This window comes from Neomonachus schauinslandi, chromosome 11 (genome assembly GCF_002201575.2).
Source record: "Neomonachus schauinslandi chromosome 11, ASM220157v2, whole genome shotgun sequence".
NCBI lineage: Eukaryota > Metazoa > Chordata > Mammalia > Carnivora > Phocidae > Neomonachus > Neomonachus schauinslandi.
The window spans coordinates 15,200,002-15,222,332 of record NC_058413.1 but is presented as its reverse complement, the minus strand read 5'-3'; the positions used below and the strand labels follow the sequence as shown (position 1 = coordinate 15,222,332).

General features: G+C 37.7%; 1 protein-coding gene across 1 annotated transcript in view; it reads right to left on the bottom strand.

The window, feature by feature from the left end:
- Positions 1-22,331, bottom strand: part of CKAP5 (cytoskeleton associated protein 5) — a 100,759-nt gene that overhangs the window by 49,595 nt on the left and 28,833 nt on the right. The window contains 10 exon segments of the mRNA XM_021685418.1: positions 271-435; positions 549-638; positions 3,442-3,546; positions 9,160-9,273; positions 11,069-11,169; positions 11,632-11,764; positions 12,652-12,823; positions 16,461-16,667; positions 18,356-18,549; positions 19,263-19,356. Coding sequence (XP_021541093.1) covers positions 271-435; positions 549-638; positions 3,442-3,546; positions 9,160-9,273; positions 11,069-11,169; positions 11,632-11,764; positions 12,652-12,823; positions 16,461-16,667; positions 18,356-18,549; positions 19,263-19,319 — 1,338 coding nt within the window. The 5' untranslated portion in view covers positions 19,320-19,356.

Sequence of the window (22,331 nt, the reverse complement as noted above, 5' to 3'; positions counted from 1 at the left end):
AGAGAACACCAGTATATGGGCCAAATAAGAAACAAAATGTTTAGCAGTTAGTGGAATCATAAAGCTAACTTGTACTTTTCTTTGACAATAGGAGCACAGAGTACAAGAATGTGGATTCAGTTTCCACGGCTACAGAGGGTCTGCTCCTCAAAAGACCATAATCTACTGAAATCTGAAAGTCAAGTAGTCACAGTTCATAATTAATATGGGGGAAAAAAAAATCTTCCCTAAGTATAAAAAGTTCCCCCAATTCCAAAGAGAAGTCTATACCTTAAGTAGCGCAGCACAAAAGGGCTTTAGCAAGCTCTTTGGCAGGGTAGAAGCAGTGCAGTGGCGGAAGCTTCTTGCAATGAAAAGAGATGTCTGCTGCTTGATGGTTGGATTTTTATTATCCATGACTGCTAATACATCCTCACTGATGTTTTGTAGTGTGGTCTTTAGAAAAGAAAACATGGTCAGTGAGCTTTTCTCAACTGTAAGAATAATCAAAATATTACACTGACAAAATTTACTGTAGACACAAATGCAAACTCATGTTGTCCACTTACAGTGAGGAAGATTGCATCAATTGCCTCCTGCAGGGCTTGTACCACTTGAGGCTTCTTCTCTTTGAATTTTTCCAAAATGGTTGGCACAACCTGTAAAAGCGAAGAGCTTTTTGTTTGCTGGCAACAAAAATGAACGAGGTCCTGACATGCCACACGAATGAACCTTGAAAATATGCCAAATCAAAAAAGCCAGTCCATAAAGGGCCACATAATATAGGATCCATTTAAATGATTCCACGAAATGTCAAATCCACACAGACAGAAGTAGATTAGTGGCTGCCAGCAGGGAGTGGTTGCTAATGGGTAGGGGGATTTTCTGGGGGGTGATGAAAATGTTCTGGAATTAGATGGTCATGATAGTTCCACAACCGTGTGAATATATTAAAACCACTTAATTATACATTTTAAGAAGGTGAATCTTATAGTTTACATGTAAGTTATATCTCAATAAAGCCGTTCTTAAACAATGTTTGGTGCTACAGAAACAAAGTGAACATCTAAGTTGGATAAAAAGTCATTTCCTTTCTTGAAGGGCACAAGGATCTTATGCCAGAACAATGAAGGGTTCCCATTCTGCACCTTGGTACCAGTGCTTCTCAACCCTTTTTCTGCATCTACATCTTAATGCAACCATATAACCATTTCTATCAGTAACATCTCTTATTAGACAAAAAGATTCTCAACTAGGTGGATTTAGGATAGGGGAACAGGTATAACATATAATTTTCCTTTCCACCTAAGATTCTGATATATTTCACCAGACTGGGATGTCTCCCACCCCTTTATTACACTAAGAAAAAGAAATAGTACTAAAAATCATAGCAATTTTGATCAGAAGGATATCCTCTTATTCAAGTACTAAGTTTAGATCAATAAAGTTGGAATTTTATAATTTTTATCTTATAAACCATCTGTAATTCATAAAACATTTATTGAATACTTAATTTACCTATTGAGTGCCAGGCACTGTGCTAGCAGGCAAATTAAAGTTGTCTTTTAATGTCCAAAAGATACAGCAAAGCTCAAAGGCATCCAAAAAACTTTTTTTAAGATTTCACAGAAGTGATAGAGACCAGAAGGAATATAGTTTCCGTGGAGAAATATAAAAGACTTTTTAATACTAGGAGTTAGTTATAAACTTGAAAATCAAGATGTTTTAATGGCTATAAAGCTAAAGTTCACTTTTCTATGTATTTTATGAAAAAGATAGCTTATAAATAGCTAAAGAAAATAAACCTGAACCATTAACATGCTTGACATCAAATACTGTACATGATAGTTTTAAGGGGGGTGGGGTGATACTCCAAACTATAAGCTTTTAACTTTAAGCTGCATAACAAAATGTCACAAAGCCAGAATCAGAACTCGAACTGGGCCAGGTAATCATCTGACTAGGATTTAGTAAATTAAAATGTACCTTAAAAATTGTTTTCTAGGTTAAAAGTTATTAAGACAAAAGTATATTCTTTTTTTAAAAAAGTATGCTAATAAGTAACAGAAAACTGACCAAAAGCTAATTAACACACTGATTGCATATATACATACAAGTATTGCATAATAAATATTATCGCTGTAAAATATTGTTTATAGTTTTATCCAATTCATAATTTACATGTCTAAGAGTTTTATGGACCCATATTTTTATTTCGCTGGTAACAAGTTAGTCATGACTTATTTTTATTTGGTAGCGTATTTTTTTTCAATTAAGTTCTCTGAAATTATTTTTAATACTATGAGTAAGCAAGCTCCAAATACCGTAACTGAGCTTAGACATTAACTTCACAACATAAAACTGACACATGACTACAAACTAGCTTCTAAAGTCATTCTAGGTAATCAAATGATCAAGTGGCTAGCAAGTTCAACTCTAAAGTTTAGTATGGTCAATTTCCAGGATGCTGCGCCATTCTAAGTAATTCAGACCAGATTCCGAGGCCAATTGACAAATGCCACAGTTAAAGAAAACAACTCAATTTATTAAAACTGTTACCAAACTTGAGTGCTCCAGTCACATTTCTTTTTTTTTTTTTTTAAGATTTTATTTATTTATTTGAGAGAGAGAGAATGAGAGACAGAGAGCATGAGAGGGAGGAGGGTCAGAGGGAGAAGCAGACTCCCTGCTGAGCAGGGAGCCCGATGAGGGACTCGATCCTGGGACTCCAGGATCATGACCTGAGCCGAAGGCAGTCGCTTAACCAACTGAGCCACCCAGGCGCCCTCCAGTCACATTTCTTAGAATAAATTAAACGGATACACCAAGAGGCTAATCTATATAAAACGTTTCAAGTATATAAGTAAATTAATTATATTTTGAATAGGAAAACACTAAAGGGGCGCCTGGGTGGCTCAGTCGTTAAGCGTCTACCTTCGGCTCAGGTCATGATCCCAGGGTCCTGGGATCGAGCCCCGCATCTGGCTCCCTGCTCGGCGGGAAGCCTGCTTCTCCCTCTCCCACTCCCCCTACTTGTGTTCCCTCTCTCGCTGTGTCTCTCTCTGTCAAATAAATAAAATCTAAAAAAAAAAAAAAAAAAAAGAAAGAAAGAAAACACTAAAAATACGTTTTACATATTCATCTCACTTCTGGTCTTATACTGCCTTTCCTACTTTCATAACCACTCTCTCGAGTGGTTATCACAAGTTTCATTTCATCCTGTTATACTGCATATAATCTTACAAGAACAAAGCAAAATATTAGTAAGTAAGTAATAAGCAAATCAACTCAACTAAGTATTTAGGCCATGTACCCTATTTTCTATATAAAGCTAATGAATTTAGTTATAACCAACATCTTTACTGAAATGTTGTGAGGGGTTATGCTCAATATTATAAAGCAAGCAAGTCTGCCACTCGTGTTAACGTTGTTGATTTGTATCTAAAAAGGAGTGTTACTCACATGTCCTGCATATTGTCCAAATTTCTTCCTTAGCCCAACAGCCAGGCCAGTAAGACATTTTGCTGCCAAAGCCACCAACATGACATTGGTGTCCTTTCCAACAACCTACAAAAAGGGGGGAAGAAAGGAAAACAAAATAGTCACAACTCTGTAGAAGGGAACTGAAAATGTACTCTTAAAAGAACTCTGCAAGCTGTTATGCTAATGGATAGCCAATTCTGTTTCCTACAAAAGAGGAAAAATTCTTCCTTGACAATATCAAATTTGAGGGTGTCCTTTCATTCTGTTTAGTCTCCTGTCTTAAAGTTCTGCCAGTAACATATACACAGAACCACAACTTCAAATAGCTAACTCTCCATTAGTGGTAGTCTGGGTTGTCAGCACTGCACAACTCTGCAGGAGGGGACTCTGATAATGGCCTGCTGACTTTGCTCTGGGGCAGGAAAAGCCAAAAGACAATGTATCTCAGAGGAAAGACACCACAGGGCAACAGCTCCAACGTTTATACCCAAGGAACACCAGCAGAAACTGGTGTAGGTACTTTCAAGAAGTCCATGGGGATGCTAAGTCGCAAATACCACTGCAACCATTCCTCTCAGGGAGCTTCTGGCCTTGCGGCTGCCATTTTACATACCTAATGACCGTCAAGTGTGCATTTAGAGTCTTTTAGCAGAGTTTCCAGCATTATTTATACTACCACCCTCCTTTCACGCTTTACTCTTTTCCCAGGTAGAAGTAATGCTTCCATTCCACCTCGGATTTATTTAGCCCCTAAGATCTTATATTCCATAAGTAGAATGCTTCCTTCCAGATTCCCTGAATTAAACAACCCCTAATGTAGAGCATGCAAGGAAGTTCTAGATGGACTTTCATGCACTCCCTAAGTGCTAAGGAGTAACGATTAAGAGGCAAGATTAACATTTATTAAGAACAAATTAATGCCATAATTTTATAGGTGCTTTATAATCCTTATTTCATTTAATTTTTCAACCAAAACCCTATAAACTAGGTAATATTATCAAATTTTGCAGATTTCAGAAATTAAATACAGATTCCTTGCTCAAGGTCAGAGCTAGCAAATGTGATGTGATGTGATTTAAACCCAGCTCTGTTTTGACTCCAAAGCTTTTGATTTCTTTACTAAAGCATATTCACACTGTAAATTCATGTTACGGCAAATCCACTTTTCTTATGAGAAGATGAGATCAGGTCCTAATAAACATTTTGTTAAATCCTTTACTATAAATCCATAGAGAAAAAACTTCCATTCAGTTCTGTATTAAACTCACTACTGGCATTTATACATGTTTGGATGCTCTTTTTTTAACCAAAAGAACTTACAGGAATTATTTAGATGGCAGACTTCATATTTAGCATATAAATGTATATTCTAGGGATGGTCATCAAAAACATGCCAGACCCCATTCTAAGAAATCTTAGTTCAATGAAGAACAGCTCTCCCTACCCACCATTAGAGCAATAACCAGTGGGAGCTGAACCCTAGACACTAATGGTCCTGATGGAAAGTCCTGAAGAGGATCTTGTGAACCTATTATAGTTCAAAATGGTAAAGGATTGAATGAACTTATAGGTGAGTGATGGACTAGGCCTATCTGCCTTCAACACTCATTGTCAAACATCGTAGTTTGATTAAACAGGTTGTTCTAAATTGGGAAATGGGAGTGGGGAAGGTGGAGAAGTGTTTATTTTTAAGAAAAATAGCATATGACTCCATTTCAGATTTGAAAATCTCCATGACTCTGTTCTAGACTAGGGAAAGGAAGCTTTAGCTCACAAAGTTAATTTAACCTAAATAATGGGAAATATTCTATAATTAAAAGTGCTGTCACTTCTCCCATAAATCTAGGCCTACAAAATAATTTTAAGAACAGTTGATCCTTGAACAATGTGAGGGTTAGGGGCACTGACCCCCCTCCCCTCCGTGTAGTCAAAAATCCACATACAGCTTTTGACTCCCCCAAAACTTAATTACAACTACAGAAGCCTTTCTAATAACATAAACAGTTGATGAACACGTATTTTGTATATGTATTATATTCTATAGTCTTATGATAAAGTAAGCTGGAGAAAAGAAAATGTTATTAAGAAAATCACAAGAAAGGGGCGCCTGGGTGGCTCAGTCGTTAAGCGTCTGCCTTCGGCTCAGGTCATGATCCCAGTGTCCTGGGATCAAGCCCCACATGGGCTCCCTGCTTGGCAGGGGGGCCTGCTTCTCCCTCTCCAACTCCCCCTGCTGTTCCCTCTCTCACTGTTGTCTCTGTCAAATAAATAAATAAAATCTTAAAAAAAAAAAAAAATCACAAGAAAAAAAAGAAAATCACAAGGAAAGTACATTTACAGTACTGTTCTGTATTTATTGAAAAAAATCCACGTGTAAATTGACCCATGCAGTTCAAACCTGTGTTGTTCAAGGGTCAGCTGTAATTATCAATTAGTATTTATTTTTAACTAGTAATGTAAGCGACTAGTTAATAGTAACCAAAACAAAAACACTCTGTTGACATAGTCAGAAGTCAATGAAATCCACCATGTTTAGAAAACTATGATGAATATAAGCAGTAAGGGGGGAAATGTAGAAAGACCAAGTGAAAAAAAAAAAGGTTAATACCACAAAAAAAGCTAGCAAGCGTATATAATAAAATACCTTGAAGACCCAAACCTTAATCTAAAGATTAAAAAAATATATGCATCTACCAGCATCCACAGGTAATTAGCCAAGTCAAAGAAGCTATTGCGGGGGGGGGAAGTAGGGTAAGGGGTAGGGGAAAAAGTATCTTATAAATGAAAGAATTATAACCTGTGAAAACAGGAAAGCCCACAAAATATGTTAAGTCATGTGACAACTTGAAAGAAGACACCTCAAGAAATAATTCAGGAATACTGAAAGGAATTTCAAAATGAGTAGTTCTGCATTACTTGTATTAAAGGCAAAAAAACTGGGATTACTTGATATAGACAACAGAGAGAAGAGACCATTTATGGAGGGATGAGGGATCGGTCTGTAGCCTATTCAGTCTCATTCTTTTCCATTTCCTCATTTCCCCATTTTTGACAGGTCTCTGTTAAGTCAACATAATATGGAGATGACGTTTGTGTTTACAGGCAAGTAAAATCACATAAAAAATTTTAAAATGCCTTGTTCCTGGTTTATTTATACAACCGAAATTAACTTTTCATTGTTTTAAATATTTTAGCCACAAAATTAAAATTTTTACTTGTTTGTAAGCCTTTAATCGCCCCCCCACTCCACCATATGAAGAGGGAGAAGTTTCTCACACAAATCTATTGTCTATGTCTACCCAAATATAAAATCCATGATCCTCTCTGTAAAGAATACAGCGAGAGAGTATATTTATATTCAAATGCCAATGGAAATCACAGAACAGTATTTATTTGAACAGCTAATATCCTAAGAAAATGCATGTGGAGAACATCAATTAATAGTGTATCATTAGATAAGAAAAAATAAAAGTTTTTATCTGAGGCACTGAGAATTCAGGGACAAGTAATAAGATTACAGATAAAAATGATATGCTGGAATTTAGAGAGAATCTGAAGTTCTCAATGCCACTAGAATCTCATTTCCCTCTCTTAGTGCCTTTCTACCCTTTCTCTTTCCTCCCATGCTCCAGGCTGGTGAAATCTTTTCCCTCTGGGCAATTCCCTTCTAATTAATCTTGCCTGGGTTTGGGGCTCTTCAAGATTGGAAGACTGAGGACTAAACAAGATTGGGAAAAATCATACCTCTGCCTCCAAATCTCACTTGGAGGAAAGCATGGGAAGCTGACTATGAGAAAACATAGCCCATCCTCGTTACTCACGGATTTCATATTTGCAAATTCACCTACTTGTTAACATTTATTTATAACCCCCGAATCAATACTCACAGCACTCTCCTAGTCATTCATAGACAAGCACAGAGCTGTGAAAACTCTTGAGTTGCCTGGTGTGCACATTCCCAGCTGAGAATGAACAAAGCAACACTCTGCCTTCTTCTTTCAGCTCTCATACTGTGAACAAGTATCTTTTTCATGATCTGTTTAGTGCTGCATTTCTTTTTCTTTCTTTTTTCTTTTCATTTTTGTGATTTTTGTTGGTGCTTTCACTGTTTAAAATGGCCCCCAAGTATAGTGCTGAAGTGCTGTCTAGTGTTCCTAAGCGCAAAAAGGCCTGACACAGAAATTATGTGTTAGATAAGCTTTGTTCAGGCATGAGTTACAGTGCTGTTGGCCAGGAGTTCAGTGTTAATGCATCAATAATATATATTAAATGAGACCTCTTCAAATAGAATAAAACAAGTTATATATCGACTGATTGATGAAAATGTTGAGACCAAAGAGTTGCAGGACCCCACCCCTGTGTTTCCTTAGGAGCAACTGGGTCAAGTATTCGCTAATTCAGTGTTGTAATGGCTTTAGAGAAGATACCCACTATGAATAATGAGAATTACTGTACCTATATGTGCATATAACTAAAGATTAACCCCCCCCCACCACCATTCTAATCCTCTGTAATTTCAGGCTGAAGAAGCAAATTAAAGTTTTCTCTATTCAAGAACACGTCTTTAGAGTTTGTTCTTAAACTCTTTAACTCTATTCACAGTATTTGATCTATACTTTCAGATTTTATGAAAAGCCACTACATATAAATTCATCAACCAGCAGCAACACCAAAGGAGTATTTTCTAAAAGCATTTTTTTTTTTTTTTTTTAAAGATTTTATTTTATTTATTTGACAGAGAGAGACACAGCGAAAGAGGGAACACAAGCAGGGGGAGTGGGAGAGGGAGAAGCAGGTTTCCCGCTGAGCAGGGAGCCCGATGCGGGGCTCGATCCCAGGATGCTGGGATCATGACCTGAGCCGAAGGCAGACGCCCAACGACTGAGCCACCCAGGTGCCCCTAAAAGCATTTCTTTCTTATTCAGCACTTGCCTGCTTTATGGTGACCACACATCCTTCACTTTACACGCAGATATACAAGGTGGCATAATTTTCTATCTAATGGGAAAATACTCTTCATATTTAACACCTGTCCTATTAAATAGAGCCAATTTAAATAGTTCATCCTACAGAACTATAGGACTAGAATATCTGGGGCACCTGGGTGGCTCAGATGGTTAAGGTCTGCCTTCGGCTCAGATCATGATCCCGGGGTCCTGGGATGGAGCCCCGTGTCGGGCTCCCTGCTCAGCGAGCGGGGAGCTTGCTTCTCCCTCACCCCCTGCTTGTGTTCCCCCTCTCGCTCCCTCTCTCTCTGCCAAATAAATAAATTCTTTTTAAAAAAAGAGAGAGGGGCGCCTGGGTGGCTCAGTCGTTAAGCATCTGCCTTCGGCTCAGGTCATGATCCCAGGGTCCTGGGATCGAGTCCCGCATCGGGCTCTCTGCTCCTTGGGAGCCTGCTTCTCCCTCTGCCTCTCTCTCTGTTTCTCATGAATAAATAAATAAAATCTTTTAAAAATAAATAAATAAATAAAACTAGAATATCTGGTTCTACATCACCAAGCCCCTCTTTTTCTTGAGGTTTGTGTATGCTACCAGACAGCATAAAGCAAAATGATAATCAACAAAGACTGAAAACGAATCCCTCCAAACTAACCTAGGACAATCGTTTTAAACAATCCTTTACAAGGGTATGGCGAGAAACTCAAAGGCCTGGCCTATTGTCTGCTTACCAGTGTTGACACTCTTCTCACTTACCTTCTTTAATGCTTTGACTAAATCTGCATAATCGCCTGCTTCCAGTTTGGGGTTTTTCACTAGTACTTCTACAGCCTCCAGAGCTTCTTTCCTCTCTTGCCATTTTTTTGCCTCCTGCAAGGCACGGAATGAGTCACTTGTAGGCAGAAATTAGGAGGCAAAATAAAAAAATAAAAGTATTTCTCGCACTCCTAATTCAAAGATATATCATTATTTTTTGTTTACAGAAACTTTTTTCTAAAGCTGGTTAAAAAACAAAGCTGCAAAACTGTGCAGCCCATCAGAATGTTTTGCTCATATATATAAAATTTTGTCCAACCATAAGTGTTTTCACAACATTCCATAACCCTAAAGTTCTGTAAGTAAAAGAACGGGATGCCATAGACTTCCTTCTCATTTTCTAGGCAAATGTTAGTAAGCAAGTATTAAACAGGAAACACTGCTAGAAAGTGTTTCTAGGATATCTCATAGTGGTACAACTACAGGCGAAAGGAATTCCCATATTGACAATATTAAAAAGACCAGAAAAAGACAATCACATAACCAACCACCAAAACTGCTCTAATCTTAGAGATCAGTTTTAGACATTGGTGGTACAATTGTTCTGTTTTATGGCCATAAAGTAGAAAATACTTCACTAGAGATCAAGCAATCATTCAAAAATTTTGCACACCCACTATTTGAAAGAACTGGGGATACAACGAAGATGACAAACTCGCCACCCTGGGGAAGATCACAGTGCGATTTAATTTATCAAGTATTTGTTAATCCGAAGTCAATGGAGGACTGAAGCAGCTTGCTGGCAAAGCTAGGAAGATCTGCAATAAATAACTACTAGGTCATGGCCACTATGAGAAGAGAAGTACAGGCTGCTTTGGAATTACAGCAAGAGGACTTAATCTACTTTAGGCTGACAGGTAGGATCTCCCCTAAAAAGTGATCCTTAAGGTGAGATGTAGAGGATGAAGAAGTATTATGGGGTGAATTGGGAGAATGTTATAGGCAGAAAGAACAGCATATATTAAGGTCCAGAGCTTGTTGGGGGCGGCGAGTGTGGCACGTATGATACAAGGAGTTCAGGAAGACAGGGGCACGGAGTGAGAGCAATTACAGAAGGTAAGGCTGCAAGGTAAGCAGGGGCCTCAAAGGTGCCTCAGGTGGCCTTGATGGCTATAGGATGATTTCAGACATCACATTAAACTCATGGAAGCCACTGGAAGGATTTCAGTGAGGCAGTGATATGGGAAGATTTTTATTTTCAAAAATCACAGCTTTGATTATATTGGGAAATGTGATGGGAAGGAGACAAGAACAGAGACAGGGAGTCTTACAAGAAGACTACCATGGCATGTGGGACAAGAGATGATGGTGGTGGTTGGGATAAGACTGTTTCTTCGTTGGGGATAACTGTGTCTCTTGGGGTACACTTAGCACAGTCTGGAGACATTTTTGGTTATCAGACTTGAGGAATGGTATTACTGATATCTGGTGGGTAAATGCTAGAGATGCTGCTAAACATCCTACGGTGCACAGGAGAGTCCCCCAAAACCAAGAATTATCTGGAAAAAATGTCAATAGTGCCAACGTCAAGGAACCCTGGGGTAAAGCAGTGGCAGTGGGATGGAGAAAAGATGAATCTGACAGATATTTAAAGGTAAAACCAGAGAGACAATGGGGAAAAAGAAGTCAGGAATAATGTTCTGGGTTTTGGTAAGATGTGTTAAAAGAAAGTGCTATTGTAGGTATACATACACAGCAGTATGAGAACAAAGAAGCAACTGATTCACTCTACTAGGGAAGATATGGGGTGCAAAGGGGTATACCAGGAAAAGGGCTCAGCAGAACAATCTAATTATAATCAAGGAATTATTTAAAATGAAATAAATGAAAGAAGGTTACCATTACTTACAATTTTGTCATAAAAGTCTTTGGGAAGTTTGGAAAGAATTTCTACCGCTTCCAAAAGCTCATAAGCATCTATCTGTGGCACCTCATCACCATCGTCACCACCTTCCAGGAGAAAAACAAAACAAACCTTAAAAATGGATGGAAGGTTTTTACTTATCAAATAGTTATCACTCCTTTCACACCCTGATGAAATCTTGATATAGAAGGAATTAGTTATTAATGCTATAAACAACTGATATTGTATTAAATGGCAGTCCTACAAAATGTGCTTAGTAAACATAGGTTTTTGTTTTTTTTTTTTAAGATTTTATTTATTTATTTATTTGAGAGAGAAAGAGCAAGGGAGGGAACACAAGCAAGGGGAGTGGGAGAGGGAGAAGCAGGCTTCCTGCTGAGCAGGGAGCCCGATGTGGGGGCTTGATCCCATGACCCCGGGATCATGACCTGAGCCAAAGGCAGATGCTTAATGACTGAGCCACCCAGGTGCCCCTGTAAACATAGGTTCTTGAGGTAGGGCCTGTTCTTGCCAATTTTCATAGAAACCAGTGTTTAAAACTGGCTTACCTCCCTCAGCATCGCCACCAGCTGACTGTTGCTGTTCCAATTTAGCTTCTAGTTCTTGCTGGGAACGCAGAAATCGACTTGGTTTAGGAGTACCTGTTGGCAATTTGACCCATTCTTCTTCTAGTTCTTTCAACTACAAATATCATAAAATATTTTTAAAAACATACCTACATCCTCATCCTTAGAGAACATACTTAACATTTATATTTACTAACATCAGAAACCAATTTCTTATTTATGTGGTTCTAACAGGGCAAAAAGAAAAGATACATTTAAAGTGTATACACTGGAAAAAATGAAAAAGAAGAAACAAGAGAGGCAGACAAACCATAAGAGACTTTTAATCTTAGGAAACAGGGTTTCTGGAGGGGAGGTTTCTGAGGGTTGCTGGAGGGGAGAAGGGTCGGGGGATGGGATAACGGGTGATGGACATTGAGGAGGGTATGTGTTGTAACGAGCACTGGGTATTATATAAGACTGATGAATCACAGACCTGTACCCCTGAAACAAATAATACATTATATGTTAATTAACTGAATTTAAATTAAAAAAAAATTATACATTTGGTAACATAAATCAAACTGACATATTTACTACTGAAGATGTATGTCTAAGCACTTAGAAAAAAGAATAAAATTCACTTTTTAGGACACTCATTACTTCATGAATTCAGATATATTTGTATCAGATAAAGTCTCTAAAACCAACTGTAATAAAAAACAGATAAAATGCATGTTGTCCAAACAGATACTAAGTCCTGCCACCCAACAGCATTATAAAGGGATCTTTTAAATTACTATAGACTCAACACTGACATACCGGAATCACTGAGTGTATGGTATTTAACTTGAGAAGACAAAATAAAATCAGAGACAGCTATGCTCAGAAGAAAAAAAAAATCAAATTATTTCAAAATTAAGAACAAAAATAATTATTTGTAAGGACAGAATATCAACAACAGGAAAGAAATACCTTCATATTAGTCTTATGCAAAGACAACCAAAAAACTTTGTGCCTCACCTGGACAGAGTTTATATTTTGTAATGGGGGTCTCAGAGCATCCCGAATCCATCTGTAAATCTCCACAGCAATTAGTTTTGCTTCATCTCGAACAGCTTTTTCTCGAGACTCAAAGAGTTTTGGCAACACTTTGATAATTGGCTTAAGCAAGATGATTTTGGAACCAAATTCACTAGAAGTAAAACATTGGGGGAAAAAACAAACTTGTCAACATGCAATATATTTGGGTAGTGTTAGTTTTCATTCACTCAAATGCAGTTCTGTACTTATTATATACTAACAGTTGAGATTTTTTAAGGCAGAAAAAAAAAAAAGGAGTTCCTAACATCTATGTTTAGATACCACTCTTCTAAGAGTGTTATTTAATGTCTAGGGTCCAGAATATAAAAATCTTAAAACTAACCTTGCAGGTAACCAGATTAGGGATAATTCAAATCTATAAAGGACCAAACTTGTGTAACATCTTAAATATATATGTATATACGGGCGCCTGGGTGGCTCAGTTGGTTAAGCGACTGCCTTCGGCTCAGGTCACGATCCTGGAGTCCCGGGATCGAGTCCCGCATCGGGCTCCCTGCTCGGCAGGGAGTCTGCTTCTCCCTCTGACCCTCCTCCCTCTCATGCTCTCTGTCTCTCATTCTCTCTGACTCAAATAAATAAATAAAATCTTAAAAAAAAAAAAAAAATGTATATACATATAAAAGCTTAAAAACATAAATCAGTTTATACATATTTAGATGAGTGAAATCTACTTGCAGTAAGTTGGGTTTTTTTTAAAGATTTTATTTATTTATTTGACAGAGAGAGACACAGTGAGAGAGGGAACACAAGCAGGGGGACGGGCAGAGGGAGACACAGGCTTCCTGTGGAGCAGGGAGCCCGATGCGGGGCTTGATCCCAGGACCCTGGGATCATGACCTGAGCCAAAGGCAGATGCTTAATGACTGAGCCACCCAGGCGCCCCTACTTGCAGTAAGTTTTTAATAGTTCTTACAATTAAGGTGGTTCACTCAACTTGACAGATCACTAATCCTGGCAGCATGTTTCATTCCTGACGTCAAAGCTTATCACCTACAACTCCAGGCAACCTAAATCTCTCTTTGCTTCAGTTTTTCATGGGGAAAACAGTTGCATTCTGACTTCTTTCAAAAAGGTAGCACATTTAACCTTATATATTTGTCACATTTTATATTTTTAAGTTTCCTAACTGGCCAAATTTAGCTTTCTGAGTCACTGCTAACATTTCTGCATAACAAATTCAGGAGCAAGAGGGATTCAGTTATGAAACAACACTGACATTTTTGTAGTAGAACTCATATACAGTTGACCCTTGAACATCACAGGTTCAAATTGTGTGGGTCCACTCAAACATGGATGTTTTACAGCACAGTACTATGTCTTTTCTCTTCCTTTGATTTTAATAACATTTTCTTCTCTCTAGCTTACTTTGCTATATATAAGGATACAGTATATAATAGAGATAATATACAAAATATGTTAATCGACTGTTTGTTATCTCTAAGGCTTCCAGTCAACAGTAGGCTACTGGTAGTTAGGTTTTGGGGAAGGCGAAATTTATACACAGATTTTTGACTGCATGGGGGCTGGCTCCCATAACCCCTGTGTTGTTCAAGGGTCAACTCATTTATCTATTATTTATTTATCTAATGTGTATAAATTTATCTCCTGTACACAAATGCAACAAAAATTTTTGGCAATAGCTACTGACATATGCCAATAGGTTAGAGGAGACAGAAAATACTCTCCTTCAGAAATGATATTTAAAAAGATATGTGGTATGTAAATATTTTAAATATAGATATCATAACATGAGAATAAACAAGATGATCTCCAAGATTTCCTTTAAAATACCCTTTATTTTAATAGAAAAGAACATTTTAACTTGGCTCAGTTGACCTTTAAGACTATAGGAAAAATAAGAACTTAGGGTTATGAAACAGGGCACTCAGCACTGTGCCTGAAGAACCTAACATCTGGGATCTCAGGAGTCTTCCTTTACATTACCAGATTTGTTTCATCCGATTTTTTTGTTTCACTATCCGGGCCTACCGAAAGATGTAAGAAAAACCTACAGAATAGGTCCACATGGAAAACAGATTAACAAAACAAAACCTCATCTTGATACTAAACATATTACTATAGAAAACCACATATGGGGGTGCCTGGGTGGCTCAGTCAGTTAAGCATCTGCCTCTGCCTTTGGCTCATGATCTCAGGGTCCTGGGATTGAGCCCCGAGTTGGGCTCCCTGCTCAGCGGGAAGTTGTCTTCTCCCTCTCCCTCTACCCCTCCCCCTGCTCATGCTCTCTCTCTCAAATAAATAAAATCTTTAAAGGCTGATTATAGCATAACACATGTTTTTATTAAGAGATCCATTACTGGGGTGCCTGGGTGGCTCAGTTGTTTAGCGTCTGCCTTCGGCTCAGGTCATGATCCTGGAGTCCTGGGATCGAGCCCCACATTGGGCTCCCTGCTCAGCCTGCTTCTCCCTCTCCTACCTCCCCTGCTTGGGTTCCCTTTCTAGCTGTCTGTCAGATAAATAAAATCTTTTAAAAAAAAAAGAAGAGAGAGAGATCCATTACTAAGGACCGAACATATCTACGGAGATAAGCACAGTCTTTAAATTTTTTTTAGATTTTATTTTTAAGTAGCCCCAACCCCAAGATCAAGAGTCGTATGCTCCACCAACTGAGCCAGCCAGGCACCCCGAGACAAGCATAGTCTTGATAACCAAGTTAATTCAATAAATTTCTAAGATGATAGATTGAGCACACTACTCATAAAAACTACTACTCATAAGAACACACCTACTATACTATACTAGGCTTGAAATGAGGAAAAATTTATTACACAAGAATCTAAGTGAAAGTCAAATTTTATAAATTTTATAAAAGAACTTTATGAACCAAGCGAAAGACAATGTAAAAGTTTAAGACTTATAAATTGAGGATCATTTAACAAAATTTAGGAATTTTGATATTTCCATGTAAGATAAACACCAAAGGAAGCATTTTCTCTAAGAAGTAGGTCATACACAAAATTGCAAGCAAGCTGAGTTGGGATGATTGTCACTGCCATAGGCCACACATTTAGGATTTCACTAGAGCTGCTTTCTAAAGTTTCTCATGTGGATAGTAATGGGGACAGGATATCAGATTAGAAGGACTGCCAAATCAGAACAAACTAGGGGTTCGTCTAATTCAGATTTCCATACCAAATTACAGCCACTTGTTCCTGAAATAGATCTCATTCATGAAAAACTTCACTGCCAAACAAGAAATTCTAGCAACTGAAAATAACTTATTTCATAAGAGTAAAAGTTATTTTCTATTTGCTATTGTTGTGCTTCTGTTTAAAGGCATATAGTATTTACTTCTACTTTACTAAAAAGGCATCTAAACAAAGGTCTGCTTCAGTAAATAAACAGTCTTTAGCCAACATTTCAAAGTACATAAATATGCTTGAGGATAACAAGAGGACTGCTTAAATATCCTGAGGAGTGCTTTTCCACGAAAAAGCCAATTCCTAATTTGAAAACAGGTCAGAAATCTCCCCTGCTCATCTTCATTAGAAGGGGATTTAGAAAAAATAACTATGTAACACCAGTTAAAGGCTAAAATCACTGAACAGAAAGCGCCACACTTGAGGAATGACTAGCTTTCCCAGGTCAATTTTCCTGGTTAGTGTGGCACGCCAAGTCCAGTCCAGCAGTTTTCATTTCTGTTTAAGCCAGGAACTCAAATTCAACTGAGATATTCTAGTTCACAAAACTAAAGCAACAAGTCTTACCTTAAGGCTTTCCTCAGTGTCTCTATGCAGGCCACTACAATCTTGGGGTTCTTGTTGTCCAGGCCTTTTAGGAGCTCTTCTTGCACAGCCTCTCCTTTCTCAATCTCTATGTACATTAGACAAATCTCAATGCCTAGCTCCTTGGCTTTGGCTTTGGGTTGGTTGAACACTTTACTTACGACACCCGATACAACTTCACCTGTGGTTCTGTAATATAGAGTACAAACAACCACCACCACACACAAAACACACTTTAGTAGAAAGAGCTGGAAAAGGTCATGGGGGGGGAGGGGGAAACACGACAAATACTTTTTAAAATGCTTAGAAATAAAGTAAATGAGTCTCTAATTTTTTATGTTCAAGAAAGACATGAAAGACAAACTTATGCAAATAAAAGTATAAGACATGTCACACCAGGCAATGACACAGAACCATATTTTCTCTTTATAAATGTAGAAAATTCAAATAAGAAAGCAAAAATCCCTTGACATCCCATTACCCAGAGAAAACTACTTTCAACTATTTCGTATCCATCCTTCCAGATTTATCTCTCTATATGCATGGACAGATACACAGATAGATATACATACAGATATATTTAAAAAAATAGGATTACAGAGTTCTTGCTTTTTTGAAAAATTTTTAAAAGGTCATTTTAAACATTTCTTGGAATAAGAGAATTTCTTCACGGAGGGAATGGGTATGTACCTTTAATAACAAAAGGCTGCTCCTGATTCCTTGGCAAGATTTTACAGTAACTGTACTACTTTGAGTCTCTTCTAAATTAAATAAAACCTGTACCATTGGAAATCAGAGGAATTGAGTGGGTTGGGACTACATGTATTTGTCAAAAAAAGTTTATGGTATCAGAAGAAAAATGCAATTTAAAAAAAAAAGCAATGTTCTCAGGGGCCTAGGTGGCTCAGTCGTTAGGCGTCTGCCTTTGGCTCAAGTCGTGATCCCGAGGTCCTGGGATCGAGCCCCGCATTGGGCTCCTTGCCCGCGGGAAGCCTGCTTCTCCCTCTGCCACTCCCCCTGCTTGTGTTCCCCCTCTCGCTGTGTCTGTCAAATAAATAAATAAAATCTTTAAAAAAATAAAATAAAATAAAATAAAGCAATGTTCTCACTAATGACAAGGGAAACTCAGTGATGCTGGTAACAAAACTGTCAGGTTAATGATTATTGGTATAATCTTTGAAGTAAGTCAAGTATATATTTTCTTGTGCAGTTAAGTTGAGGGTTCCCCCCCCCCTTTTTTTATGGAGGGCTCCTTTCAATGACATCAAGACTAGCATTAGAAAACCAGGTTTCTGAGGTATGGGAGAGTGGGTGATTAGAAACCTGGATCATCTGCAGCTCAAGTCAAACTGGCCAGGAGTCACAGAGGTTGTTTAGTTAGCAACATCTCTCCTAAGAGATAAAAATGCCTAATCACCACAGAGAGAAAGATGTGTTTCTCAGATCACCTTGCTGGGAAGCCTTGTAGAAAGAGATTTTTGTAATACCCAAATGCTTTCCACTGGAATTCTGATAATTCCTTTGCTAACACCCTCAAGTTTCTTCTAAAAGTTACTAGAGGTTTTCCCTCTGGTTTAAAGTTAATTCCCACACAAAAGGCTCAAAAGGAAACTCACTTGCTCATCAAACCTTAAGGCACGGTTTTCAAGATTTCGTTTCTAATTTGCTCCTCTTTAGAGATCTCATGTACCATTTAGATTTCTGAGAGTAGATAAGAACCAAATGAAAAACAAGTACCAAGGAGCTATGAAAGTAAGAATATTAATATCTTCTAAAAGTGCTAATAACTAAGGACAGCGATCCATAAATATACACAAATTAATCGATGCAGCACCAGACAAGGGTTTTACCAGAATAGTTGGAAGGAAACAACTTACTTTCCTGCTACATGGGCATTTTCAACATAAACAAGTGCAGCTTCTAATCCTTTCAACTGAACCACTGCATTGGAATCAGTCACAAATTTTTTGATCAGTCCTAAAAATTTGGACCATTCTGGGCTCTTTTCATCCTTTATTTTCTGGAAGATCTTCAGGGCCTCTTCATACCCACTTAACCTTGCTTTCCAGAGCTAAAAGAAAAGTATTTTGAAACAAAACACAATTTAATGATATTATTATCTACTGTTAATTGGGGATGGGGAGATGACTACCCTATACCAGGTAATTTGAATAAAGGACTCCATAATTAGAACAAAAAAGTTTAAGAGTTTTCAAAGAAGATTAGCTTATAAACTTTTTCTTGTAAGTGTTTAATATTTGCAATATTCTTCCAAGGCCATCTAGAATTCCTAACACTATAAACATATCTCACTTTGTATCCAAGTATTAGCATTTCCTTTTTTGTAATATGTAACTTACAATTAAAGATGCAACTTATAATCAAAGATGTAATGATTCAAAAATGAGATATCAGGGGCACCCAGCTGGCTCAGGCAGTTAAGCAGCCATGTGACTCCTGATTTCAGCTCAGGTCATGATCTTGGGGTTGTGAGATCAAGCCCCACGTCAGGCTCTGCGATCAGCAAGGAATCTGCTTGAGATTCTCCCCTCTCTCTCCCTCTGCACCTCCCATCACTCACTTGAGCACACACGCTCTCTCTCTTTCAAATAAATAAAATCTTTTTTAAAAAATGAGAAATCATACTATTGTCTAATCTCCAAAGCATGTTGTTTCTCAGTTGTATTGTGTAATCATCAGGCAGCTCTACACTGTACCACAGAGTATAAAGTGCTGACAAAATAAGCCAATGACACTGAAATCTGAGTTCCAGGAAAGTCTTACCTTGTGTTCACATTTCTGATCAACCGGCAATTTCATCCACTCACTGTCATCTCCCATTGTGCTTCCAGTTTCTCCTCAGAATTAAGAGTAATTCCTGGTCAAACAAATTGGTAACTAGTTAAGTCTAGCAATCAAGCAGTCTTGTAAGACAAAATGAATTTACTGAGATTATTATTTTATCATGTATGCCCCAATAAGAGTAAAAAAGCTCATTCTTTGGTCAAATGCCCATTTAATTCTATTAATCGAACATTTAAAAAGTGGAAGAAAAGAAGTTAACCAAAAAACTCTAAATGAGGGGCACCCTGGCTGGCTTAGCCAGTAGAGCATGTGACTATTGATCTCAGGGTTGTGAGTTCAAGCCCCATGTTGGGCGTAGAGCTTACTTAAGTAAACAAACAATCAAAATTTTAAAAAAGTCTAAATGAATCTAGAGGGGACAGATATTTGTTTAAAAAAAATGCCACATCAGGGGTGCCTAGGTGGCTCGGTCGGTTAAGCGGCTGCCTTCGGCTCAGATCATGATCCTGGGGTCCTGGGATCGAGCCCCAGGTCCGGCTCCCTGCTCAGCAGAGAGCATGCTTCTCCATCTCCCTCTGCCTGCCACTCTGCCCACTTGTGCTCTCTCTCTCTCTCTGTCAAATAAATAAACAAAATCTTTGAAAAAAAATAAAAATTAAAACTAAAAATTTAAAAAATTTAAAAAATGGTGCATTTGCCTGGCTCAGTCAGAAGAGCATGCAACTCTTGATCTCAGGGTTGAGTTCAAGCCCCACGGTGGGTGTAGAGATTACTTAAATAAATTAAAAAAAAAAAAAAGACGCTTACATATTTTCCCAAATGGGAACTTCCTAGGTACATAACAAAGCCAGGATAAAACTAAAGAGCTAAGCTACCTGGCCTTTAAAAGGGCAAGAAAAGAGTTTCAAAGAAAGTCATACATATAAAGGTTAACCTAAAATTCCTTTAGAAAATAATCAATATGGAAAAATCTCAGTGTTACCCAGCTCTCTATCTAATTCTGGTAAATATGACTCTAGAAAGTATCACTACATAAACTAGTAAAAAAATTAAACCCTTGAATGAACCATTCCTTTATAAACTTTATATCATTTTTAGTTAGGTTTATACTCAACATTCCTTTACCAACTTTATGCTATTCATTTAGATTAACACCTTTTTTCTGATTATAAAAGTAATGTATGTCAACTGCAGAAAATCTGGAAGGTAGACAAAATATGAAGGAAGTAAAGTATTAAAAAACAATTTTACCACCAATTATTAACCATGATAAGCACTGAAGTGTATATCCACTTGAATCCTTCCAGAGTTTTTTCTTTTCTTTTTAAGATTTATTTATTTACTTGGGGGGGCAGGGAGAGAGGGAAAGAGAAACTTTAGTAGACTGTGCTCTGCACAGAACCCCGTGCAGAGCTGGATCTTATGACCCTGAGATCAAGATCTGAGCCCAAACCAAGAGTCCAAGGCTTAACCAACTGTGCCACCCAGGTGCCCCTAGAGTTTTTTCAATGAACATGCAATGTATAAACTATATGAAAGAGACAGGGATAATCCTCTTATAATCTTTTTCTCATATAGCCACATTTTCCCATGTTTGAGAACATGATGTTTAAAGGCTACATAGCACTCCATTTTATAAATATACCAAAATTAAACAATCTTAACACTGGACATTTAGATTGTTTCCAATTTTTCAGTATTATATATAATATAGAAGGGATCCTGCTCATCTCTCCATCCCCCAGTCTCAGTCTGACATAAAATACACCTTCAATAAATATTTGTTTAATGAATATGTACCTTAATGGTGTCTACCATGAATTGGGTGCTGTGTGAGTACTTTTTAAACATGTTGATTCACTTTGTACTAACAACAACTACATCAAAGAAAGATATTCTCTCCACTTTACACCCTAGGCTCGTAAAATTTATGTAACTTGCCTGAAACGCAAAACTGGAATCATACTATGATTCAGTCAATGCCTCTTTTTTTTTACAGCCTGTTCCCTCCCATTGAAATGTATGGAATATCCCAGTGAAAGTTGTATACCTGAAGACTTAAGTTTATTAGAGCAAGTGGAATTTTCATTAAGTCTTCTCTCCAAAACCCCCGGAACCCTGAGAGCAATAGCAGTGTGTTTTAGAGAACGAATCAAATCTTAATAGAGATTCTGCAGCAATGGTGGGAGATAAAATAGTACAGCAGTTTATAAAGTAGTACAGTATACAGTAATAATAGTACTACCAATAATAGTATTTTAATATTATTAAACAGTACAACAGTTTATAAAGTATAAAGCATTACCCAAGTTGAAGATGTACATATTCTACTTCATTCTTAGGTATACACCCTAGGAATTGATGCCAACTTCTTTCCAGAAGATCTTACACTAGATATTCACAGCAATGTTGTTCATAAAGGCCAGAAGCTGAAAACACTTCACGAGTTCATCAGAAACTGAATGAATAGTGGTATATTCATTCAGTGAAATATTATATGGCAATTTAAATGAATGAACTATGCAGTGTTTCTCAAACTCTTTAGTGAACGATCTATCTTTTTAAATATTTCAAGCAATGGGCTGCCTGGGTGGCATCTGCCTTCGGCTCAGGTCATGATCCCAGGGTTCTGGGATCGAGCCCCGCGTCCGGCTCCCTGCTCTGCGGGGGGGCCTGCTTCTCCCTCTCCCTCTGCCTGCCGCTCCCCCTGCTGTGCTCTCTCTGTCAAATAAATAAAAATATTTTTAAAAAATTTTTCAAGTAACTATACACTAATATGTTTGTAAAATACAATAAAAATTATTAGATCTGTGGATTTTCGGAGTTCCCCAAGTGAAAGGAAAATAGTACAGCCACCATGTAAACGAATTTGGTGGTTCCTCAAAAAGTTAAACATCGAATTATCATATGGCTCTGCAATTCTACTTCTGGGTATATACTCAAAGAATTGAAAACAGGTATTCCAACAAGTACATGTACATGCATATTCATAGCGCCACTATTCACCTGAGGCAATAAATATCCCAAATTGTCATCAATGGATGAATA